General features: G+C 62.1%; 1 protein-coding gene across 4 annotated transcripts in view; it reads right to left on the minus strand.

The window, feature by feature from the left end:
- Positions 1 to 25,428, minus strand: part of LGR6 (leucine rich repeat containing G protein-coupled receptor 6) — a 99,089-nt gene that overhangs the window by 6,396 nt on the left and 67,265 nt on the right. For 3 of the 4 annotated variants that reach the window (XM_033843643.2, XM_033843564.2, XM_033843672.2), the window contains 11 exons: positions 14,738 to 14,806; positions 12,905 to 12,976; positions 12,673 to 12,744; positions 11,736 to 11,804; positions 10,764 to 10,835; positions 9,885 to 9,950; positions 8,921 to 8,992; positions 8,103 to 8,174; positions 6,803 to 6,928; positions 5,877 to 6,037; positions 2,638 to 2,718 (listed from right to left, as the gene is read on the minus strand). In XM_033843643.2, the coding sequence (XP_033699534.1) occupies positions 2,638 to 2,718; positions 5,877 to 6,037; positions 6,803 to 6,928; positions 8,103 to 8,174; positions 8,921 to 8,992; positions 9,885 to 9,950; positions 10,764 to 10,835; positions 11,736 to 11,804; positions 12,673 to 12,744; positions 12,905 to 12,976; positions 14,738 to 14,806 (932 nt within the window). The remainder of the gene's footprint in view (positions 1 to 2,637; positions 2,719 to 5,876; positions 6,038 to 6,802; positions 6,929 to 8,102; positions 8,175 to 8,920; positions 8,993 to 9,884; positions 9,951 to 10,763; positions 10,836 to 11,735; positions 11,805 to 12,672; positions 12,745 to 12,904; positions 12,977 to 14,737; positions 14,807 to 25,428) is intronic. The other variant, XM_033843589.2, reaches the window with a different exon arrangement.

Raw genomic sequence — 25,428 nt, forward strand, 5'->3', positions numbered from 1 at the left:
GGACACGGAGGCAGAGACACGTGAGAAACGCACACGTGGTACAGACTAAGGCAGCACGGACCAGCCTTGGGGAAACATCAGGCAGAGCAGCCCTCCCCACGGAGCAGAGTCCAGAGCAAGGAAGAGACAGGCTGGCCTGGAGGAGCGGCCAGGGCAGCAGCCCTAGGGACAGGCTGGGGCCAACCCGCAGAGCGGCACCCAGGACCCTGCCACGAGGAGCCTGGCCAGGTGGGCTCTCCCTGGTTCCTCGGCCACATTTAATGCTCACGACTGGGTCAGTGTTGGGGGCAAAGCCTACTGAGAACATCAGAGGGCAGGTGGCCCCTGGGGTTTTCCCGTCTGGTTCTGCACTGGATGGCGCACAGCCTAGCGCTGTCCATCTCTCTCCCCAGGCCCTGTCCTCAAACCACCTTGTAACTTTGGACCTTTGTTCCTTCATCTATCCTGACCTGGACTCCTGTTCTTCCATGTGCGGCTAGGCGGCCTGGGCACTGGAGAGAATTTGTGACAGCTCTTTTTTAAACACTTTTTTTTCTGATTACCAAATAATAGATGTCAATGGTAGAAAAATTGGAAAATGTAACGTGGATTGAAACTGCTTATGATTGCTCCTCAGAGAAACTCATCATTTTGCTGTTTTCTATCAGTTTTAAGAAATACATATATCCACATAGATTTTTTTTAACTAAATTGGGACTTTACTGTAGATAGTTCTCATTCTCTCTCTTTTAAAAAATCTATTTATTTGGCTGCGTTGGGTCTTCGTTGTGGTGCGCGAGCTTCTCATTGCGGTGGCTTCTCTTGTTGCGGAGCACGGGCTCTCGGTGTGCAGGTTTCAGTAGTTGTGGCTCGTGGGCTCTAGAGCGCAGGCTCAGTAGTTGCAGCGCACGGGCTTAGTTGCTCCGCGGCATGTGGGATCTTCCCGGACGAGGGACTGAACCCTTGTCGCCTGCATTGGCAGGTGGATTCTTAACCACTGCACCACAGGGAAGTCCCATAGTTTCTTACTCTCTTTTTTAAGTTAAAGTTTTATCATGCACGCGTTCCCATATTGTTACATTACTGAAAAACACGTTTTAGGTGTCTGTGCAGTGAATATGGGCACACCGGAACTTATTTGGCCATTTGTATGTGCTATTGTAAAAGTGAGTGCAAGTTGGATTTTGTCTTTTGGAGCTTCCCCTTTTACGTCATCGCTGCTGATCACCGGTTTTCAGAGGCCGCGTGAACACGCACCTGTGCCTCCAGGTGCGCTGGTGCGCTTGTCGCTGCGGGCACTAGAGGGCGCGCTACAGCCGCGAAGCGCGGGGCGCGTGTGCTGCGGCGCCTGGGCGGGGCTGGAGAGCCGGTGAGAGGGACGCTATCCGCTGCCTTCCACTCGTCCGACGCTTCCCGGCCCGGCTCCCGTGGCCGCTGCTGCCTCCGGGGTGGCCTGGGGCTTCACGCTAAACACAGAGGCTGGGCTGGACCAAAGGGGAATTTTCTTTGTTTCCTGACAGCAAGATGGATTTAGCGGAGACTGAAGGAGGCTTCCTCAGCCGTTAAGGAGCGGACAGTGCTGGAAGGAGCCCCCAGGGACACCCGGTGTTTTAGGCCCGGGAGAGCTTTACCTACGAGAGGCGGCACCCCTCCTGGGATGGAGTGGGGAGGGATGCAGAAGGGGGCCTTGCAGGGTGCTGCCCTGCTCGAACTCTGCGGGTCTCAGACGAGCCAGCCCCGCACCCGCCGCCTGAGCAGTGGGGTCTCTTCGCTGAGAGAAAGTTCCTCCTGGCTGTATCACCTCTGGCGACTCGTAAATGTCGCTTTGACTCCCCTCCCCTCCCCCGCTCCCGCTGCCCCCAAGCAGCCACCGAAGGGGGGCGACAGCCCCTTCCCCGGGAATGACAGAAGAGGCTGAACTCGCGGAAGAGCGGGGGCTCCTGCAGCGGAGCAGGACGCTGTGGTCCTCCCCACACCCATGTCCTCCGCCTGCCTCTTGTCGCTTTTAACCAAAGTAAGTTTAATTAGAGAAGTGAGAAAACGCAGAAGCAAAGGAAAGAGTCAAAGGACTAAATAATAATAGTCATTGAGCAAAGTCAAGGGCCTTCAGTCCGTCCTCAGGGCTGTAGATAATATTCTGAGCCATGTCCTTTGAGCTGTTTTATAGATGCTGAAACCCGCCCCCGCCAGCTGGAAGAAGTTAACTACATGATGACCAGGCTGTAGCCATGACCTAAGCTGCCACAGTTCTGAGAACCAGCCTGAAGAAATGGGAACAAACCGACCCTGGAATTGAAGCCTAACTGTACTTAAAAACAATCAAGATGACGCTGATCAGACCACCGATGACCAGTTTCAAGATGACCGTCAGAGCTGACTGTGCTGTCTCTGCATGTAGCCCCCTCCCTCTGCCTGTACATCCCTGAAACTCCCCCATAAAAGCTCTTGGCCACTGATTGTCGGTGGGGGGAGTCGGCCGTTGGACATGAGTCCACCCTCCCCCTCCCAGGTTGCCAGCCTCCAAAGTAAAGCAAACTTTCCTTTCCACCGACCTTGTCTCTCGAGTATTGGCTTTCAAAAGGCGAGCAGCTGGACCCCACTTTCCGTAACGCTCCTTCCCCAGTCCCTGCCCTCCCCACCCCGAGGCACCCCTCTCACCTGGAACAGGGCTGCACTGGACAGTGGGGTGTGGCCTGGGGTCCTCCACCTCCAGCTGGAGCTCGTCTGGGTCCACATCATCTGAGGGGAGACCAGAAACTGGCTCAGACCCTGGTCTTGGTGTGGGTCAAGCCCCACCTTTCTCCAAAACCCCACCCCTCTGAGATGTTGTCCCGACTCATCTGCTGGGGACGGGGCCTCCCCGCGGCCCTGCACAGGTGTGTCTACCCTCGGGGGCAAACCTCTGGTCAGCTCCCTGTTATCCGCCTGTGGCCCTCAGACACCGAGTGCCCCCATGTCCTCCCGGGCAGCTGCACAGAGTCAGGGGAGGCTGCCCTGCTGGTGGGGGCCCTCCACATGGGCCAGCCCACCGCTGTGACCCCATGTCCGGCTGGGAGCCCTGCACACTGCAAAGGACAGAGCAGCGAGCGGGATGCGCTCGGAGGAGGTGGACCAGGAACGGTGACGACAGCCGAGCTGCTGGGGGTGTTGGACTCGGAAAAGGCAGGGTGAGGGGAGGAAGGCCGTCCTCAAAGAGCTGCCGGCCTGCAGGCATCACTACACCCCGACGTGCTGATGGTCCCAGGCAGCAGAACCAGCATCAACAGACGCGTCACAGAAGGAGGCAAATCATGATCCAGAGGGAGAAGTTCTGGTTCTTCCTACACAAAGCAGCTCCCACCATCAGAGGTCACGTGTGCTGACCACAGAACCCTGTTGCTGGGCGTTGGGCACAGGCAGGGGGGCGTGTGGGGTGGACGAGACGCGGCCCTGCTGTCGAGGAGCCGCGGGCACGCACGCTGCCCCCACGAGGAGGTCACCTGGCGCCAGGGCTGGGGCTCCCCCAGCTCTCATCCTCCAGGCCCCGCGCCTACGGAGTCCTCACCGACCCTCCCCACAGCTGCAGGAGGCAGGCAGCCCCGGGCATCATCGGACACGTGAGGAAAGCGAAGACCTCGCCTTGGGTCTCACAGCCAGTGAGCGACAGAGCGGAAGTCAGACTGAGACTCGCTGGGCCGCAGAGCCAAGGTGGGGGGACGGGGAGACGGTTGGGGGAGCTTTACAGATGCACACGGTGTGCGTAACTGGAGAGACTGGAGCAGGAAGTCTCCAGTGTGAGAAGGCGCTTCTCTACTGCGTTAGCAGGTGGACTAGATCATCTTTAACCACCCTTCCAATTCTAAGTCTAGGCTCTGCGATTCTGTTCGTCTGAGAAAGGCAAATCCCTTGTTAAAGAAACTCCAAAACGTGATTGAATCAAAGGGCATTATTTTCCTTATTCGCTCTTGTGCTGTTCCTTAAACCAGGGCCTGCAATCTCCACGGGGGTGGACATCTCAGGGCCCATAAATTCTTTAAGGATATTGAAATGATAAATGATAACTAAACCAGTTTATAGTTTATAAAGACGAAACTCTCTTTTGCAGCGATAATTCATCATTGGAAGATCCCCCTCGAGGCTTGCGGGATCTTAGTTCCCCGACCAGGGATTGAACCCCGGCAGTGAGAGTGCAGAGTCCTAACCACGGGACCGCCAGGGAGTTCCTGGAAAGTTTCTGGAGTTGGGTTGGGGTAAACGGGTAGTTTCTGGAGTTGGGTTGGGGTAGGCGGGGGAAACTGCCTCTCCTGGAAGGTTAGGGAGCCGGGCCAGTGGGCTCTCCACCCTGTACAGGCCAGGCCCAGGCAGGCGACCGTTTGTCACACTTATCCCCGCCTTCAGCTCACATGTCTGCTTCCTGCGTGGAGCCTTCCTCCCACTTAAAGGGTAAACGGTTCAGTTGGGAGCTTTCCCTGGAGGCAGGGAGGCCCTGTGGAGCTGCCCATGGCCTGGGCACTGCTGGGTGGACAGGGGGCCGGGCTGTGCCCACAGCCTAGCATTCCATCCCTCGCCACCTTTCCTGCTCTGTAGAACGGAGCTCAGCAGTGCTTGGAAGTCAAAATGCACGGATGAGATGCAAGAGCTGAGGCCCGTGGACTCCGTCTGAGGCTGTAAGGTCACAGCCAAAGTGCTGAGGACCGCTCTTCACCGAGGGGGATGTGGGATATGGCTGTAGCCGCGGCCCTGGCCCCCTCCTACGCTCAGCAGCTCCTCAGGAAGTGGGGCCCGGCCCTGGTGCCGTTACGGCAATGGCCGCCCACCAGCCCGATGCCCTGTGGTTCTCCCAGACTCTGGCCTGGTGGAGTTTCACTTTCAGGAAGGAAGGTTTCCACTCCTTCCATCCCTGCGGAGTGGACGGCAGACACCCAGACCGCCCCAGGGAAGCTGCTGCCCCTGCCGGGCCTCACACTCTCCCAGGAGGGCTCCAGTCCCCTTCGCCTGCCCACGGCGGCCTCCTGGGCTCCCAGCTACACTCCTGCGTGTCCGGCCAGAGGCCCCTCCCTGAGTAGCCACCGTGGACGGAGGGCACACGCGTCTGTCTGCGGGATCTTCAATGCTCCCGACGGCCTGTGGGGCGCGAACGCCACTCCCAGCTTACGGATAAGAAACGGAGGCTCCGCAAGGCCTTGTCTGCGGTGACCCGACCCGTGAGTGGTCTGGAGGAGTTAGAACCTGGGTCCGTCTACACTGGCGTGAATGTTCTTACGTGTTTAGATCTGATCTTCCCGAGTCGGGGCCCTTTCCCCTCCCTCCTAATTCTGCCTGTGCTCTGCAACAGGGGGCAGGCCATGAAGACCTTCTCTCTGCCCTTCACCAGAGACCCCAGCCCGTAGGTGTTCCCCTCTGGCCTCCTCGAGAGGCCCCCGGGCGCCAGGGCCTCTGAAGCCCCTGGTGAGACAGCCGGGCAGACGGCGGGGGCAGCAGTGACCCCCCAGCTGCTCCTTTTGGCTCTGAGACACAGCGTGAAGGGACTCTTTTCCAGAAGCAGGTTTAATTGATTTAGCCTGACCCCGCCTGGCTCGGGCTGATTGGAAAGCGCTGTCTGCTCTGAGGACGCCCGCTGCAGGGCTCGCGTGGCGGGGCGGGGGGCGCCGTGGAGGAGCTGCGGCCCACGAGGCCCACCAGGACAGGGCTGTCACGTGAGCCACGGCCTGGGGCGCGCCCTGGGGGCCACAGAGGGCTTGGCAGGTGGGAGGCGTGCCTGCCGTCAAGGTCAGCGCCGCCCTTGTGTCCCCCGGGCCTGGGGGACAGGCATGAACAGGGGCCGCCCCTCCCTGGGCCCCAGGCAGCCCCTGCCGGCTCCCCTCGGGGTCCTGCGCCTCCTCCCTCCCGGCCCCCCCACGGCCCCCCGGGTCACTCACAGTGGCTCTCGGCGGCATCGGCAGGGAGGCCCAGGGGCCTTTTGGGAGCGTCGCGGTCGTCAGGGTGAGGGCCCTGGGGCGCCCGTCGGCCCAAGGCCTTGAAGACGCCGCGGCACACGCCGTAGGAACAGCACTGGTAGGCGTAGGGCACCTCCAGGGCCCTGGGGGGGGGGGGGGGCGGGACACAGCCACCTTAGCCACGGCCGGCCGGGGCTCCGGCAGCCCGCAGCCGCCCACTGCCCCCGAGCGCCCTGCTGGTGGCCTCCCGGGCTTCTTCCTCAGGCCCGCAGCCGCCCGCTGCCCCCGAGCGCTCTGAGTGCCGTCCAGCCTCGTCCTCCCCCATCTACAGGCCTGAGCCAGGCTCCGACGGGGAGCAGCTGGGCCACGCAGCCTGAGAGCTCCGCCCCTCCGGGTGGCCCTCCTCTTCCGCTAGCAAGGAGACAGGGCTCTCCTGGCCCGTCTTCACCCTCGCCCTCCGCGAGGCCTGCGCCCCGTGCCTCTGGGCACGTCAGAGCTGGGTCGGCGCCCTGCGGGTCAGGCTGGACCCCCATTGCTTTGCAGCAGAGCGTGGGCCACACGGGCCGAAGGAGGCCTGGGGTCCTCGGCACCAGCAAGGGCTGAGCGGCTGTTTTCTACTCATCAGCACCCTGGGCTCGGCCCTGATTCCAGGCCCGGAAGCTGCTCAAGCAGGCGGGGGGCCTTCCCACCATCTTAGCTCTGTCCTCGCCGGGGTCCCTTAGGGCTGGGACTGGGAGAGGGAAACGCTACGCGGGGATGAGGGGGAAGGGGCCCTCCCCACTCAGTCTGGCCAGACCCTGGGCCTCCAGGCTTTTCTCGGGGTGAGGCCCTGGGCTCTCTCCTGTCCCTCCCGGCCTGGCCACCGCCCTGAGGCAGACCTCTGTAGGTGTGGGGACGGGAAGCCTCACCTCAGTCTGGGGAAGCTGTCCTTGGGGAAGGCCTGGGACAGAGCCCAGTTCCCTTTGAGCTTCAGATGCACCAGGCCCCCAAGCCCGGCCAGGGGCAGTGTGGTCAGCTGGTTGTCCGTCAGGTCCCTAGGACAATGGATGGTCAGGTCACTGGCAGTCAGGGGGTGGCTGGAGGCAGACTGTGCTGAAGGCGTGGCCAGTGTGCCCGGGATGGGAGCCAGAGGAGAGGAGGGAAGGAAGGCTCGGAGGAAGGAGCACAGATGCCGGGCAGAGGCGGCAGGGTTGCCAGAGCTCCGTCGTCCCCCACTCGTGGGACCTCGGGGGCCGACTACACGGGGCTGTTGGAGGTGACGCCACGCCGTCCCAGCTCCTGGGTAACACAGCCGCTCGGCCACAGCTGCTGGGCCCCGTCTGAGTCCCACCGGAGTCCCTGTCTAGCCCACCAGGGCATCCGCCTGCTGTGCCGGCCCCTGGCCCCCTGCTCTTCTGAGGACGCGGGGGCCAGAGCTGGGACTGAACAGCGCGGCTGTCTGGCCGCACGCAGGGGTTCGGTCGCCCGTTCTGTTTCAGGGCCAGCTTAGTAGCCAGAGGTGAAGATGTGCATGGCTCCTCCTGGAGAAATATCAGAAGAAGCCAGGCCTCCAAACCAGACAGTGCGGCCACAGACCGGCAGCGTGGAAACGGCCTGGGCTGGACGTCAGGGAACTGGGCCCCGTCACGAGCTCCCCGAGAAGCCGAGGCGTGCCACAGGTCTGCCTGAGCCTCAGCGGCCTCATCTTTCAAAGGGATAAAAATACCCATCCAACCGCTGTGGCGGGAGCAGAGCGAACAGGCGGGAAGCAGCGGTGAGAGTGTGGCCTGAGCCCAGAGAGCAGGGCTGTGAGCGCCGGGGTCCCGGCCCCTTGAGCACCACCTCCGCAGGCCGGGGAGCACCTAGGGGCGAGGGGCAGGGCTGCAGGGCCTCCGGCAGACGAGCCTTCAGGACACAGTGGAGAACACGCACCCCTGTGCGCGGCGGCCCCACGCGCTCCCCGTTCCCGCCCCGGTGGCTTCGGGGCCTGGCTGCCCGGGGGCTGAGGCTGCGCGTGGCGCCGCAGAGCTCGTAGGGGTGGCTCCGGCTCATCAGGCCCCACGTCTGTCCAGGGGGCTGGGAACGCGGTTAGGCTGGAGCCACGTCCCCAGCACGTGTGGCCGACACGCACGCATGTCCCACCCCAGGCCGGGCCCTCCTGCCCCCGCTGGGCAGCCCACAGGCCCACGGTGCTCCAGCACCCAGGAGGAGAGGGCAGTGGACACTCACAGCTTGACCAGGGAGCGCAGGGTCGCGAAGGCCTCGGGGTGGATGGACCGGATGGCGTTCCAGCTCAGGTCCCTATGGGCAGAGGACGTGACAGGAGGGTACAGTGACACATGAAGGACCCGTCGTTCTTACCCTGGGTCACCGACACATGTGCCACGGTGTGGGCATGCAGGGAGGCTGCCCGCTGGGGGTCCTCACGGGGTGCAGGCGTGCAGGGAGGGGCCCCACTGGGGGTCCTCATGGGGCACAGGTGTGCAGGGAGGGCCCCCCGGGTGCTGGGGTTCCCCATGGGGTGCAGGCGTGCAGGGAGGGCCCCCCGGGTGCTGGGGGTCCTCACGGGGTCCAGGCGTGTAGGGAGGGCTCCCCTGGGTGCTGGGGGTCCTTACAGGGCGCAGGCGTGCAGGGAGGGCCTCCCAGGTGCTGGGGGTCCCCACGGGGTGCAGGCGTGCAGGGAGGGCCCCCCGGGTGCTGGGGTTCCCCATGGGGTGCAGGCGTGCAGGGAGGGCCCCCCGGGTGCTGGGGGTCCTCACGGGGCGCAGGCGTGCAGGGAGGGCCCCCCCGGGTGCTGGGGGTCCCCACGGGGTGCAGGCGTGCAGGGAGGGGCCCCCTGGGTGCTGGGGTCCCCACGGGGTGCAGGCGTGCAGGGAGGGGCCCCCTGGGTGCTGGGGGTCCCCACGGGGTCCAGGCGTGCAGGGAGGGGCCCCCTGGGTGCTGGGGGTCCTCACGGGGCGCAGGCGTGCAGGGAGGGCCCCCTGGGTGCTGGGGGTCCCCACGGGGTGCAGGCGTGCAGGGAGGACCCCCCTACCCTAGGTACTCACAGGGCCTGCAGGGAGGTCAGCTGGTGGAAGGTGTCAGCTCTGATTTCCCAGACGCGGTTGTGCTGGAGGCCACTAGGGCAGCGAGAGAGGCTGGATGAGCCCAGAGGCCCAGACACTGCCCCCAACCCCGACCCCACCACTGGGAGGAAGAAAGGACCCAGCCCGCAGAATCACCAGAACTAAAGGGAGCATGGGGGATGTGGCTGCCTTGGGTAAGTGGTCAGGAGACAAAGCTACAAAGCCGTCCCTTGGCCCCAAAGGGAGTGAGCTTCCAGGGTTCCCACTGGCCCTGGCTCCCAGCCCAGCTGGCCTCACTCCTCGGGCCCTCCAGACCCTAGTCCAGCAGCAGAATGCAGCCCAGCCCCTGGCGGCCCCAGACGGGCCCAAGCTGGGAGGCAGAGCTCAACAGACTGGCGTCTGAGTGGGAGATGGACCCTGGGCCTCGGCAAAGGTGCAGACCCTCCTTCCTTCAGTGTCAAGGCACCAGGACAGGCCCTCACGTCCCCGACCCTGCCTGGGCCCGGGGCCCAGACACGGAGGGCCGGAGGCCCTGTCACTTGGGGAAGCAGGAGCTGGGTGAAGGGAGCTCGGAGAATCTGTGAAGTGGTTTCGGTCCCCGTGGAACCTGCAGCCCAGGTTTCCCTCCCGGACACGACTGTGCACGTGCGTGTGTGCTTATGGAAACCGAGAGCCTGGGCACTTCCAGTCCCCCACGGCCACCCCATGTCCAGCCCACCTGCCCCTCCGCTGGCCCTAATCACTGTCACGTTTCCTGCTGCCTTGACCCCCAAGGAGCCGCCTCGAGACCCCTTTTGGGCACCATCTCCTGGGCTGTCACTGCGAGTCACGGCCTGTCCCGGCCTCTGCCGAGCTCCCAGCCCTGACCTCAGGGTCAGCAAGCCCAGGGCGGGGAAGGTCAGAGTGCTTGCTGACCCCGCCCTCAGGCCCAGTGCCCCACACTCACATTTCCTCCAGCTTCTGACACCCGTGCAGGCTGGGCAGCCCCTCGATCTGGTTGTGAGACAGCTCCCTGGGGAGAGGGGGCCGGGCTGGTGAGGGGAGCTGGGCCTCAGGGACACGGCTGTGGACCTCCTCACCCCGGGCACTTCCCTCCAGCTCCCCGCTGGGCCCCTCCTCTCTGCGGGGCCCGGATGGGGCTGCCTCATCCATGTGAAGGCCCAGGGGACCCTGGGAGGGCCCCGGGGGTCAGGAAGCAGGAGGTGAGAGGCGCACAACAGGGCCACACTGGGACGAGCCAGCTGGCCGAGGCTGCCCAGGCGGTACCAGATCCCCCGGCCCAAGCCCCCATCCAGCTGAGGCACAGAGGGGACAGGACCTGCCCACGGACACACAGCCTGTCGGTGGCAGGCTAGACACCCGTCCAGGGCTGGTCGTGCACATCTTGAGCCAGGGGCTGTGGTCCGTGGTGAGCACCTCAGACCCAAGTGAGACTCAGGGGAGAGGAAACTCCCTGCTCCTCACGGGACACGTAAGATCCTCTGTGGGCCCTGTGTAGACTCGGGTAGCCTATTAGAGCCACTCTGGGGGGACCTACGATGTGCCGGGCGCTTCCAACCCTCCTAAATGAGCCCACGTTTTGCAGATGAGACAGCGGAGCTCAGAGACACAAAGCGGGAGCTGGGGTCCACCGGCCGGAAGTGGCAGAGCTCGGCCTCAGCCCCGGCCCTGACTTCGAAGACCGAGGCTTTTCCCCGAATGGGAGAGGGCAGCCCAGTCCCTCTCGGGCAGGTCTCAGCCCAGGCTGCCTCTCTCCAGGAAGAGAGTGGCCAGGGGACGGAGGCCAGAGGGGCCTTGCCGGCGGGAGGGCGCGGGAGGCACTCACAGGACACGGAGCCCGGGCAGCTGCTGGCACATCCCCGGGGGCAGCCGCCGGAGGCCCGCACGGGTCAGGGTCCTGCGGGGAGAACGGAACGGGGCTGGCACCGACCCGGGCCCTGCCGTCCCCGGCCCCTCCCCGTGCCTCCCCTCTGGCCTGACGCTGACGTGGGAGCACAGAGCTGACAAAAGAGAAGTGGGGGGCACGGGGCAGGGGACTGTGGGGAGAGAGGAGGAGGTAGGTTGGGGTGGACAGAGGGGCACGGCCGGGCACCACCTGGCAGGCGGTCCTGCAGCCAGCCCCTCCCGCCCTCCCCTTCGTGTCCCCCCCCGTCTCCTGGTGTCACCAGCAACACAGGGGCCGGACCCTGTTCTGCTCCCTGTAGGGGAGGGGGCCATGCGCAGGCCGTGGATGGAAACTCCAGCCCCACTGGGGCCCTGGGAACCAAGCCCAGAGCCCGTGCCCTGTGCCTGGGGCAGAGAGGATGCCGGGGCGTCCGGGGCGGGGCAGTGGGATGCGAGCAGGCTGCAGGGCGGCGGCCTCGGGACAGGGTGCTCTGGGGAGGGCGTGAGGCCGAGGTCACCCTCGGGGAACTACTACTTCCCTCGTGGAAGATCTTCCAGCTCTGGGTGTTCGCGGGACCCTTCTGTTCACTCTCTTACGGTGAATCGAGGGCCTGCTACGCTCTCCCCCCTCCCCCCCCCCCAGGACAAAGTGGCAACCAGGAGGCACAGGAGGTGGCTGTCACAGCCCTCCTGCCGCTCCCGGGTCCTCCGTGCACCTCAGCTTGTGGTTAGGATCGCCGAGAAACCCCAGGCTGGGAAAGTGGGGGAGAGCAGCACCCCCCCCGAACCACCTGCCAGCCCGGTGGGAGCGGCCATGGGCCCCTCGGGGCCAGGCTAGAAGGCCAGATAACGGGGACCAGACTCTGGGGGCTCTGGGGGGCGACGGGGGATTGGGGGGCCAGTGTCCACTCACAGGACCTCCAGACTGGTGGTGCCTTTGAGATCTGGGAACCCCTGGATGTCCGTGGCACCATTCAGAGATCTGGAGATAGAGCACCAGGTGCTGAAGGGGGTTCAGCCCTCAGGGACCCCCCCACACAGGGACCCCATCTTCTGGGGACACCGTCCTTCCCCGACCTCCCTCCGGTGATCCCAGTTGCTCAGGCCCTGGTGGGGGCTGGACGCCTAGCAGGGTCCAAGCTGCCATTTCCTAGGTCAGCTCCACCCAGCCTGGCCCGGACAGAGCCGGTCACCTGGCCCCCAGCCACCTGGCCACCCAGCCACCCAGGCCCAGTGCGCACAAAACACAGGCAGGGACCGTGGGACTCGCCCCGTTTGAAAGGCAACGGCTTGAGTGCTTCCGGAAAGGTGTTTGTCTGCTGGGGTTGCTCGTTGGAGCCGGGAAGCGGGTCTCCCCTAAGTGTCACCTGCCGGGGCTTCCCCCAGTGGTCACCCCACCTCGGGGGACCACGCGGGCCTGCACGCGACAGGAGCCCAGCAGGATGGGTGCCGCCGGATCCTGAGGAGGACCCTGGGCTCGGGCCTGAGCGGGAGAGCCTGGGGTCCAGCGATGAAACATACGCATGGCGCCAGCCTCAGGGGTGAGAGTGGGGCGCACAGGAAGGTGGAGCTTGCGCCCCAAAAGACTCAGGGGCGTCCCTGTGCTGCTGCGTGTAGAGCGCCACCTGCAGGAGGTTTTCTGAAGACGTTGCACTTGGGATGGGAATTGACAGAGCAGGAGAGACAGGATGCCTTTGGGTGGCCAAGAGTCCCAGGGTGTGGCTCCGGGGGCCCCGGAGAACCAGAACCTTGTCGGGTTGTTGCTCCTTCAGCTATGTGAGCAGGACCCTGACTTGGCGGGACTGGCGGGCGGGGGTGGTGCCAGGGGGCAGGGGGAGGCACCAACTCACAGGGTGTGCAGCCTGGGCAGGTACTGGAACGCCGACCTCCCCACGAACTGGATCGGGTTGTCATAAAAGTGTCTGCAGGAAAGACACCGAAGCCCTTCATTCTCCCTCCCGGCTGCACCGAGGCAGGTGTCTGCTCTCCCCTCTCCGCGGAGACCAGTACGCAGGGAGCCCCTCTCCAGTTCCGCCTGCCAACCCCGTCCTCCCCCAACATGCGTCAGGAGCAAGGACTCACATCGTCTGCAGCAGAGGGTTCCCCAGGAAGGCCTTCTCGGGGATGGCCTTGATGTTGTTGTTATGGAAACCCCTGGGGGATGACATGGGCGTCAGAAGGATGCAGAGAGCCCGTGGACGGGGACAGGGGACCCCAGGACGCTCTCCAACAGCCGGACAGGAAGGCCATGGGCCCAAAGGGACATGAGCCTGGGGACCCCGGTTCCACATCTGCCTGTGACTTTCCCTCTTTGCTCAATGACCCGTGGAAAGGAGAGAGGGTGAGCCTGGGCTGAGGGCACTGTGAGAGCCACTCAGGGGAACAGGCTGGGCCCACACCCCAAGGAGGGCAGAACCCTGGAGGCCCCTAGGGGGGAGCTGAGGCTGCATGGGAGGAGGGAGCGCAGAAACAGGGGCCCCTGGAGGAGAAGTGGTCCCCAGATGGAGCCAGGCTTGGCCTCAAGGCCCTGAACTGAGGAGCGGAGCCCCAGGGGGGAGTAGGGGGGCGCAGGGGGGACGCCCGTGACCGTGGAGGAGAAAAGGGGGCGAGGCCCCCCCGGGCGTCCAGGCTCTAGAAGGGGAGGACAGTTCCAAGTAAATGCTGGACCAGAAGGCACAATCCACGCTGAGCAGCCCCCTCTGCCGTCCTTTCTTCACCAGAGACCCCTGGTTTCTGAGTGTCTTCCTGGCCTCTGGGACCCGTCCTCCCTCCTCTCGTCACTTCCACGCTCATTCACGAAATTCACCTGCAGCCGACGCCCACCCAGCCTGCTTCGTTCGGTCAATGTTCCTGTGTGAGTTCGCTCGTGGCACATGTCTGATCACTGGCTTCGTGGCCGGGGTTGAGCTGAGCTCCGAGGGATTCAGAAGTTTACGAGACAGGAGCCTCTGTCCTCAAGCTGCTTCTCCCAATAGACGTGGACAGACACGCCCCACGCGTGTGCCTTCCTGCTGCTGCCACCCCAGGGCTCTGCTCTCTCCCGCCAGCTTACATCTCCTGCTCCCAGGCCTCTGCACGCCCTGCTCCGGCCACGCCCTACAGACCCAGCAAATCTTCTCCCCACCTTCCCCCCCCCACACCCCACTCCAGGGGAAAGGCAGGCCTTGGTGATTCGCTGGCAGTGGGGGGCGTGCAGCCGCTCCTCACGCGGACCCTCCCCTGCGCGGGTCCAGCTCCCCACCCGCTTCGCTTCCCGGTGTTCACACTGTCAGCCGCTGGACCAGGCGAGGGGGAGGCATGGGGTTGGTGCTAAAGGCCCCGGTGGCCGTGAGAACAGATGCAGTGCTGCCTGGAGGTTTGGGCTCTGGTCGTAAACTTCCGCTGCCTTAACCGGTCCCGCTCAGCACCGCGCAGAGCCCGTCCTGCTACACGGCGGCCCCTCCTCCCCGGAGGCTGTCTCCCCACCGGCTCAGCACTCCTCTGCGTACTCACTGCCCCGCCAGGTCCTCATCTCCACTGGTCCTCCTCCCCCACTGTCGCCTAAAGCCCGTCCACCCTCTAAGGCTGACCTCAGACACGAGAGCCCACAGCGCTCTTCCTGTGCTCTCTGGACACCCAGACCGTTCCAGCTAAGACGACATGATCTAGGGTCGGAGTTACATGCCGACCCTGAGCTGCTCTGTCCTGCCCCTGTACGCTGCATCCTCGGCAGGCCTGAAGCCCTAGGGGACGGCTGGTGTCTGTCTCACCCCTGGTTTGCATTTTAGAATAAAACGAGCAGTGGCCGTCGGGGGGTGGGGCAGAGCCAGCTCCGAGGCCTGTGACTGCTGACCCGGGAGGTCGGGACCTCGGGAGGTGAGGGCGTGGGGTGCCCTTGGGCATAGGGGACTCCCCAAACCCCACAGAGGAGCTTACAGTTCCTGCAGGCGGCCCAGCGTCCGGATGGCCACGGGGAACTCGTGCAGCTGGTTGTAATTCAGGTCTCTGGAAAGAAGGCAGGACAGTCGCTGGAGGACAGTCCCCAGGGCGCGTCAGAGGCTCCAGGAAACGGACGCTGGCTCTGGGCTGGCTGGAGAGAGGGGCTGGCAGCCTGCCGGGCCCAGGCCCAACGTCCGGAACACACTTTGGGCTGTTCCTCTCCCATCGCTGCCCCCAGACCTCGGCGGGGGCCTTCCCGGCCACAGACCTGTTTTGCGGGGACACTTAGGGGTGGATAATGGAACCAACTCTCTCCGAACAGCCCCCTGGGCTGAGGAGAGTATCTCAAGCCTTTGGAGACACCAGTGGATGGGGAGGGGGCCCAGGGAGGAGGGGGCAATTTTTAACACCTTGTCATTGGCAGAAGGGATTCTGGAAGCTTCCTCAGGTGACCATCTTGGCTATCTGTGGCCTCTGCTCTCTTTTTTTGCAAAAATGGACAGGACATCTTACCTTCTGGTGGTGGCGTGACAGCTAATCTTTATTTTCTCTCACCCTTTTCTGCATTTCCCCCTTTTATTTAAACAGTGAACATATATCACGTGTATAATCAGAAAACATTGGAGGGACTTCCCCGGTGGTCCAGTGGTTAAGACTCCGCACTCCCAATGCAGAGGGCCCAGGTTCGATTCCTGGTCAGGGAACTAGATCCCACGTGCATGCCGCAACTTAGGAGCCCGCCTGCCGCGACTAAGACCCGGCGCAACCAAAGAAAGAAAGCAAGAGAGAGAGAGAGAGAAAGAAAACATTGGAAATGATGTTGAAAAGCGATAGCAACCCAGGTTGTCGAGGGGAGGGGGAAACAGCGTTCCAATAAACCCTCAGTGGGCATTTAAACGTGCACAACCTTTTAGGCAAAATTTGACAGAATCTTTTCAAATGAGAAGGTTCACACTGAGTCACTCCACTTCCACGAATTCAACCCACAGAAAAGTCTGCAGCCAGGGGTGCAGATGTCTGTAAAAGGAGGCTTGTGGCAGCAGTGCCAGGCGTTGTGCCCTTCACGGCGATGCAGCTAAGGGCGGGAGGAGACATGCAAGCGACCAAGAGCAAAGCTGATCGTCCTCGAGGAGACTGAGAACCCAGCTCCCACACGGCAGGGAAGCCCCGCCGGAAGAGGGGTGCGCATTTTGAGGAGTGGAGACTGGGGGGGGCGAGCGCGACAGGGACTTTTAGAGGATGTCCCCCCGCCCCACCAAGAGACTTCAGGACGGATGTCGGCTTTCAAAGCTGTAAAGCTGGCTTCTGTCTCACTCAGTAGCCAGTGCCTCGGCCCTACGTAGGATGCGCCCTGATCTGGGGATGCCATCCTGGCACCTCTACAAGCCGGTGGCTGGGAGCCAGGCTGGGACCTGGGCCCCTTTGCTGCAGTGCTGGCACCTGGACACATCTCTCCTCGAGCCACAAAATACAAAGAAACTGTGTGGGACTAAAATTAACCGTGTGCGTGCACAGTTGGGGCAAATCCTTGACAAAAGATGCGAAGAGACCAAAAAACCCAAGTGCCACCTCTGAAGAGCCTGGAGCAAAAGCAGAGGGTCGGGAGCAGAGCAGGGGACTGCGCCTGCCCCCGGCACACAACACCACCTAAGGGCGGGCACCCCTCTGGCCTGACCTCGGTACTCACCCCTAGCCTCACCCCACAAAAGGAGGAAGCTCGCCCCCCTTTCAGAGAGCGGGCCAGCAAGGGAACCTGTTGTTTGTTCTCGATCCCCCCTGCTGCAGCAGGGGCCCCAGTAAAGCCTGGTCTCAGTTTCTTGTCTGGCCTCTGATCAATTTCTATTGATAAAGGAGGCCAAGAACCCTGGTCGGTAACAGCTGGAGCACAGGGCCCCCGCTCTGGCAGGGGAGGGATGCCTCTGGAGCCCCCAGGATGACCCCAGCCCACCTTTTCGGACTTTGAAAGCCACCCTTGCCCTGACAGCGTTCACGAGGCCATCCAGCGCCAGGACAGGGCCACGGGGAGGCCCTTTAATCAGTGACTTGCAGGTTTTGTGGTAAGTACAGGTCAACACAGAGACGATGACAGATTCCTCTACACGGCAGGGTCGTGACACCTAACAGTCCACAGGGAGAGACAGGCGCCTGGCCCAGGGGCCAGAGGGGCAGTGACCGTCGAGCTGGGTAATTGGCCCCTGACACACACACACACAGACACAACTCCCGGGGTCCGCTCAGACTTCCCTGGTGACCTCGGGTAACCCCTGGTCTGCTCTGCTCTGCCCTGTCCTTTAGGCAACCAGACACCTTCCCCTCCTGTGTGCACACCTGGACTCGCTCAGAGAGGCCCCCGGGGCCGCATGAGGGGAAGGTGAGCCGAGGGCAGGGGGTTTGCAACGCACCTTCCTGAGGCCAGAGGTGCTGCAGGAGTTTGCAGATTCCTGGGGTTCTACAAGGAGCGGCAGAAGGCGCCTGGAATATCAGGCCGAGAGGGCTGGGGATGGAGGCAGCGGCGGGGTAGGTGAATTGTTTTTCTGACCTTTGATTGTGCAAACGATTCACCCTCCCGTCTCAACGTCTCCAAATCCAGAGCCCCCTTCAACCTGGCTCAGTCCATTCAGGAACACTCCTCTGCTGCCCCAGGAGAACTAGACTTCGCACAAGTAACATGGGAGCGTCTTCCCTCAGAAGTCTTACTACTGCAGCCTCATCTTCAATGCAAAGGCCCACCGGGTCTGGCCCCAGAGCTCTTGCTCACAATTTCATCTGCCTGGGACACTCCAGGCGTCGGCACAGCTACTCCCTCCCTTCCCTCAGGCCTCTTCAGGAGGCCCCCCCTGACCCGCTGGGCGCCGTTCCCTTGCCCTGTGTGGTCGATCGGAGGTGGCCCCGGGTCCCATCATTTGGCAGCATAAGTGAATCAAATCTTCACATCGCACACCTTCAACTTACACAACGTCGTCTGGTCGATGACAGCTCAATCAGGCTGCCCGGAAACGTGGCCCGAGTCCCCTGCAGCCTCGCCATCCCGGCTCCTGGGCAGAACGGGGTGGAAGTGACGTGGGGCCGCCCCGTCCTGAGTCACAAGAGCCCTCACAGCCTCCGCCTCCTCTGGGAGGGCCCTCCGCACATGTGAGAGCCCGGCTGGCCTCCCGCAGGACGAGGGCCGCGTGGAGAGGGCGTGTGGCCGGCACCGAGGCCCCACGCGCCCCGGCGGAGCCCCGGCGGAAGGCAGCTTTGTGACGGGCCCGCGGGACAGCTCGGCAGAAGAGCGACCCGCACACAGGTTCACGAGAAATCGCAAATGTTGTTTTCAGCCACTGAGCTTGAAGGTGACCGCTATGCGGCGATAACAACGAGATACCCTGCTTGCTTTGTCCTCATGGAACACATTGACATCCGACAGATATCTGTTTACTTTCTTCCCACCAAACTGGCATGAAAGTTCCTTGAAAATAGAAACTTTGCTGTTTTCTAATTGAAACCCCACAAGGGTCCTGGCACAGAGCAGCCGCTCAGCGAACACTGTTGTCTGAGTAAGTGAGTCAGTGAAAGGTCTAGACAAGTTGATTAATGAGAAACATCAATGGACTCTTACAGGAATCTGGAGTATTTGCGGGGACAGCCTTAAGATGCCGAGGCTGATGTCGAGAGGCATCAGACAGTCCTGAGCGGTACCCTCAGGGTTGCCCGGGGCCAGCGAGCCTGGGACAGGTCCCCTGGGACCTCGCCGTCATCGAGCCCTTATGTACTTCACTGGACTCACATCCAGCAGCCAAACCGACTGGTTCCAGCCCTCCTCGACAGTTTCTGGTCAGGAATCTTACCAGGGACAGCCTGACAGACAGTGGGCATGTGAACTAAAAGGCTATTCTTGTAGAAAAATGTGGGAGAATAAAAATGGTGCAAATGTCAAGAAGAATGCTGCAAACCACATGCTAAAGAGGTAGCCTGATTTTTTCCAACTGGAGGTCTACACAGATTCAAGGGTAACTGCCGCGCCCTGCTTCACCCGGGCCGCGTAGATGCCACCTCTGTGCCACCTCCGGTCTAACGGCCCAGGAGCATCCCCGGGCCACGTAGATGTCACCTCTGTGTCACCTCCGGTCTAACGGCCCAGGAGCGCCCCCGCAACCCTCTCTGCCCCCGAGGAATTCAGTTCAGGGCGACGGGGGTTTGTTGCTGCCCCCAAACACACAGAGAATTCCACTGGGTGGAGCGGGCGGTGCAGAGACGCATGGGAGACACCCCGTCTGGACGGCGGGAAGAGCGGCTGCGCAGGATGTGGCGGGTCCCACAAACCCAACACTAGGGCCTGTGGAGACGGAGATGCACGTGGCTGAGACAGGGCTCCACGGGGATGCGGCCCCTGGAGCAGGTGCAGGCAGCAGGAGGGATATCAGGGCAGAGAGCATGGTCTGCGGGAGGCGAGGGGTGGGCTTTGGAGAACAAGCAACGCAGTCGGGTTGAGCAGAGGGCACTGTTTCCAGGTGAGGCGGGGGGCAGGGGCCGTGCGCTCCCCGGCCTGAGCCCTGGCTCCAGGTCGTCCCTGGGACAACCTCTGCGGCACCCAGCATCCACCCCAACAACCTCTTGTCCTGCAGCTGCCTCGCCGGGAGCTGCTCCCGTTACACCCTTGTCACAGTCGAGGGAAGTGAGCACAGGAATTAAGGAAGGTTCCTGACCGCACCCAGCCGTTAACTGGCCAAGGCGGAGAGCACCGTGTCCCCCAAACCCACCCTCTTCTCTCTCTGCAGCCACGCTGCCCGTGCCACAGCCCCTAGCCCTGTCGGCCACGTAAATGTGTGACACGTGAGAAAAAGTAAAAGTTCAGCTACCCCGGCCACACTTCAGCTGCTTGGTCACGACGTGCGGCTAGTGGCTGAGGTGTCAGAAGCACAGATGGAACCTTCCCACCATCCGGAAGTGCGGCCCTCTGTAACGGGGCACAGCCAGGTGCGGCATCTTCCCGGCTCCCTGCGGTAGGCCTGGCCACGGCACTGGTCCTCAGAAGACGGGCAGCGGTAACGCCTGCCACCTCGAGAGCAGGGCCTACAAGGCAGCCAGACTGCCCCCTCCACGGCCTCGTCGCCCTTCTGCCAGCTAGATGCCAAGCACAATGAGGCCCTGGGGATGGAAGGACCCCAAGACGCCAGATCCCTGAGTCACCACACGGAGGAGGGCCACCTGCCGAGGAAAAGCACCTCCTGGGGCTGCTACACGATCCAGAAACCTGCGCTACGGTTCATGCTTTGGTCTACTGGGGACAGCAATTTAGATATCATTCCACTGACCTGGCATCACACCCGGCCTCGAACCGGAGTCTGAAGCCCCCACTCAGCTACTACACACCTGCCAGAAAGATGCTTCTAAAATGCAAAGCTGACGCTGTCATCCTTCGGAACCCTCAGAAAAGGCTTCTCACGGCTCACAGAACAGCGTTCGGGTGCCTTCCTGGGCTCCAACGCCTTGGGCGATCTTTCAGCTCCACCTGCCGTCTCACCCGCGTGGAGCCTCACCCCCTCCTGCGTTTAGCTGTGGCTCTTCTGCCCTCAGCCCGATGCCCTCTCCCCACATCCTCAGCTGTCAAAGCCCTAGTCATCCTTTGAATCCCACCCAGTCCCTGCGGTCAGGACGACTTACTCGCTCTTCCAGAACCGTCCTGGTGTTTTCTCCAGAAACGGGGTCAGGGTGAGACGGGTGACGACGCTGGTGGTGGCGACAATAACGATGATGACAGTAATAGTAATCACTGTGTAACAGTCACGTCCTAGATGACTTACTATCGTCATTCATCTCATTCCCACGCCAGCCCTTTGAGGCGGGTACTGTTATCACCTCCATTCTGCAGGAGATCAACTGAGGCACAGAGGGAGACCATCCCTGGACCACGATTCTAGGAAAGGAGTCGCCAGGATTGTAGCCCCAGCTGTTGGCGTCCAGAACGGGGTGGTCCGGGTACATACTGTCTCCCACGTGAGACGGGAAGCCTGTTGGCACCAGGAAGCAAATGGATCCCCTTGTGGATTTCCCCGAACCCAGGCACCGGCCACGTGCATGAAGGTCCACTGTCAGGATGATGGTCTGAGCACCCTGCGGCTGGCCACGTGGGGCTGCGTCTCGGCCCTCGGGTCAGGCTCTGACCTGCAGGCTTCTGGGGACGGCAGGGAAGGCCTCCCCTGGCACGAGTCTGATTCTTCCGTCGCAGGTGATTTACGATGCCCTAAACTTCAGCTGGAAAACGCATCCGTGGCTGTAGAGCCTATTATGTTTAATGACCCAGAATCAGCCGGAAGCCCAGGAAGAGTGAATTGTTCTGTCTGCAGCTGGGAAGGGCTGAGGTTAAAGAGAACCCGTTCCCAGCTCCAGCCAGAACTCGCTCTGGAAGCGCAGTTGTCTGTGGCTAATCCTCCCCGTCGTCTGCTCAGCTGTCCCAGCCACATCCAGCCGGGACCGATGGCGTCGTCAGCAAATGTAGCTAGGAAGGCGCCCCCAGCTCTGTGATGCTCCAGGACCCGCAGCCCCGGTTTCTCCTTCCATCGGGCTGTGAGGAAAACAGCCACTCCTGGGAACCCCGGGAGCCTCGCTGTGTATTCGGAGCACAGAGCTGGCAGGATTTTACTGTCTTCTCGTCCAGCCCCGTCTTTCTATTGATCGGGAAACTGAGGCTCGGAGAGAAGTGGCAGATCTCTGCCCGTCAGAGCCAGGCCCTGAAGCCAATCCTGCTGGCTCCCGGGCTAACATGGGCTCCGTGCTATGCAGAGCGAGTCCCACTGGGCTCCAGGTAGCAGGGCCAAGGGCAAGGTTTTGGGGACACTGGGAGAGACGGTGAGTGGAGGGGGAGTCAGGTTTCCCCGGACGCTCACAGGCAGGTCGAGGCAGGTGACTCTGAGCTGGAGGCTGGGGTCTTCTGTGAGTTCTCTGCTTTGGAGTGAGCGGAAAAGCTCCTGCCGTCTGGGACCAGCAGCGTCACCCTGGACCAGTCACTGAACTTTGCTGTTTGCTCCCTCACCTGTAACTCGGACGCCCACCGCACAAGGCACTCTGTTCACCTGGTCCAGAGCCCGCACGGGGGGTGCTCACACGACGCGATCCTCTCCGTCTTCCTTTTCCTGGACACGAGGCGCAGAACAGACGGCGCACACACAAGCTGGCCTCTGCTTCCCACAGCCGTCAAGGAAGATTACTGTCATTAACTGGGTTTCCACTTCCACTTCTATTCTCAAGGCTCATGTCTGTGTTTATCACCAGATCACAGGGAAAGGCATGTGGAGGAATAAGGGGGCCCAGCTCCCACGCGAAACACAAACCCCAGACGGTCGGAGCCACTTTTACCTACCCAGGCTGGTGGGGAAGGCGGCTAAGCGCGGTCAGCACACTACCAGTCCTAACTGCTGAGCCCGGGCCCCAAGGCTGACTCCGCACACTCGGGGCAGATGTCCTGGTGAGCCAGGAGCCAACAAAACTCATAGCACTGCTGTACTGTCTAAACAGCCTGCCGACCAGGCCACCCATTAACGAATGCAGCCATTAGTAAAGCTGTCCTCAGTTTCTTTGGAGAGACAGGCATGCCCTCCTTCCCCTTCCCTCTACCCACACCCTCTTCTTTGCCGGAAAGAAGCCCCAGAAAGTCCCTGATGCAGCAGCGTGGCTGATTTTAACGCAGCTGCTGGTCCTGACACTGAGACTACAAGCTGCCTGCCCTCAGGAGGCGCCGGGGATCGGAGAACCCTGGACTGGGAGGGAAGTGAGAGGGAAAGTCCAACCCGCCCGGGGTCATCCCTGGCGTCCCGGTGGCCAGGGCTCTGCCTCTGCCTCGATCCCCTTGCACTGGCAGCCGCTGTCGGGCTGCCCTGAGAATGAAGTTGCCGTCCTCATCCTGGGCTAGAGCATCCCCTTCGCTTCCCGCTTGGCCCCCACCCCATCCGCCGGACGACCACCCATGTGTAACCTAAGTCACGCTCCGCCTCCGGTCCTCCCAAGTTCTTTGGGTCGCGGTTTGTAGACATTTCACATTCTCACCACCCTGCCCAGAAAAGCCTGTCACTCTAAGATATGATACTCAGAGCAGGACCGGGTCCTGTAGAAGTGGGTGGGTGCCCGTGGGCAGCACCGCCTCACCTGGACAACCTGGATGCTGGGCCCATCCATGCAGGACACCGGAGGCTCTGAGGCGCTCCTGGTCACAGCAGAATGCAGCTGGCCTAAAGGCGGGACCCCGAGGTCCGGACCACAGGGCTTGTGGGAAGGGGACCTCGCGTCAGGCAGGGATGAGGGACGTGGGCATTTCTCCAAGTTAGAGAGCTTGGGGCACCTGGGCTACCTCCTGGGCTGTCTGATTCGGCGAGAGGTCTGGGTACGGGTGACCAGAGCTGAGAAGGACCTTGTGGATGAGATGGTCCCTCGCTCCCACAGCTCAGAGGGAGAAGCTGAAGCTCAGAGAAATGGATTTTCCAGGGGCCATAAGCCCATTCGTCTGTTCACCAGATACCTGCCAGGAGCCGTGCCAGGCGCTGCGGGTACAAGAGTGGACAGAGCGGGGGACAGACCACGGATGACGTCGATCAACGAATAACGAAGACTCAGACTGTGGAGAAAACTAAACAGGAAAAGGAGAATGCCGGGAAGGAGTTGCAAAATGGTGGTGGAGGAGGACCTCCCTAGAGAGGTGACATCTGAGCAAAGTCTTGCAGGAGGCAGATCACTGTGGAAGGAACATTCCAGACACAGGAGGCAGCCAGGGTAGGGCTTGGGAGGCGGGACATACCCGGCGTCGGCAAGGGCGAGGCCGGTGGGAGCGGGGCTCGTCACCCGAGGCCAGAGTCGGACGGGGAGACACTGAGCGTTTGGACAGAAGAGTAACAGGATCGGATTTGTGTTTCAAGTCCCGGTGGCTGTCGCGCGGGACGCAGACTGCAGAGTGACGAGGATGAGACCATGGCAACAACTGGGGACAGACTCGGGCGGCCTGGGGACGGGGGCGGGCGTCAAGCGCTCAGACCGTCCCAGTGAGCTGAAGACGGAGCTTGGATGCGGGACGTGACAGGAGAGCACTTGCGTCACGCAAGGTCCAGCAGAGCTGCCTCCGCAGAGCTGGGGACACTTCTGGTGGGGGGGCTCCATGGGCGACTCCGCTGGCATGTCAGTCAGCACCCAAGTGAGCGTGGCAGGAAGGCCTGTGGACGTGGAAGTCTGGGGTCCAGGAGCCATAACCTCCGTGCTGGAGGCATCGGCAAATCCACGGGACGGAAGAGAGTGGGGCCTGCGGAGGATGCAGAGGGACAGGAGCTGAGCCTTGGGGTCACCGGGGTCAGGAGTTAGGGTGCTGGGGGCAGACACGCCGGAATTAGTGGTAAGTTAAGAGGCGCTCGGGACTCCCGGCCTGGAGCCCCGTAGTCTCTGTGATGAGGGCTACGTCTTTCTTGTTCATAAATGTTCCCCCGGAGCCCACAGCGGGGGCCTGGCACATACTGGACACCCAGTAATATTCACGGAACCGGTGAACTAAAGAAACAGAAGAAGGAGGGTGGCTACCCTCGATGCCTGCCGGTGCCTTCTGCCCACGGGCCCTGGGGGCCAGACCTCAACTTCCTAGTTTCCTCTCCACGGCATCCACCCGGGAACCTGCTGCCCCGTGGTTCCGGGCCCTCCACCGGCATTGCACACCAGCTGGCCCGGAGGCTGGGGGAGCAGGACCTTCAGAGCCAGCGGGGAGCAGTGATAAGCGCAGTGACCTTGACTGCCCAGAGAGAGGTTGCAGGGGGATCTGCCCTGTTGGGGACGACTATAACAGCCGTCCTGGTTAGGACGCAGAGCAGACCCATCCGGAGCTCAGTTTTCTGCCTGTTAGAAGTCATTAATGGTTCTGCGGGAAAAGCCAGAAAAAAAAGTTCTATATGGAATAATAAATTCTTCTATAAGCCACAAACCCCCACTAATTTGCAGTTAATAAACCCACAAATGTAAGAGGATTAAAAACTGGCGAGGAAAGAGTTCCTCAACTCCTACAAGGTTGGCCTCAAGCGGCCGCGGGCCTGACGGGCTGACGTCGGGCCAGAGGCAGGAAACCCTGGGCGCCGGCCAGCGGGCAGCTGGAGCGGATCGACCTGCAGCCCCACACAGACACGTCCGAGTCCTGACCCCGGGAATCTATGAACGTGACCTCGTTTGGAAGAAGGGTCTCTGCGGATATAATTAAGTTGAGGATCTTCTCAAGATGGTTGGTTTACTGGGGTCGGCCGTGGAGCCAGTGGCAAGATCCTTATAAGAAGAGGATGCTCGGAGAGGCTGTGTGGAGCAGAGGCAGAGACTGGAGGAAGCACTGACCGGCCCAGGGACACCAGGGGCCTCGGCAGCCACCAGACGGCAAGAGGGGCACCAGGCAGGTTCCACCACAGCCGCTCAGAAGGAACCAACCCCTCCCACACCTTGCCTCTGGGCTCCCGGCCTCCAGAGTTATAGGAGAATACATTTCTGTTTTGTTTTGTTTTGTTTTTTTAAAGCCCCAAAGTCTGTGGTAACTCGTGATGGCAGCCACGGGAAACTGATACAGTGGCTGTGCCCTGACTGCCGGGAATTCCTGTCCACCCTGCAGAGGAGGTGATCACAGCTCGGGCCACCGTGAGATGACACCTGCGGACAACACTCTCCCTGCTGCCTTCTGACACGGCGCCGTGGAAAAGAAGGGA

This window comes from Tursiops truncatus, chromosome 1 (genome assembly GCF_011762595.2).
Source record: "Tursiops truncatus isolate mTurTru1 chromosome 1, mTurTru1.mat.Y, whole genome shotgun sequence".
Taxonomy (NCBI): Eukaryota; Metazoa; Chordata; class Mammalia; order Artiodactyla; family Delphinidae; genus Tursiops; species Tursiops truncatus.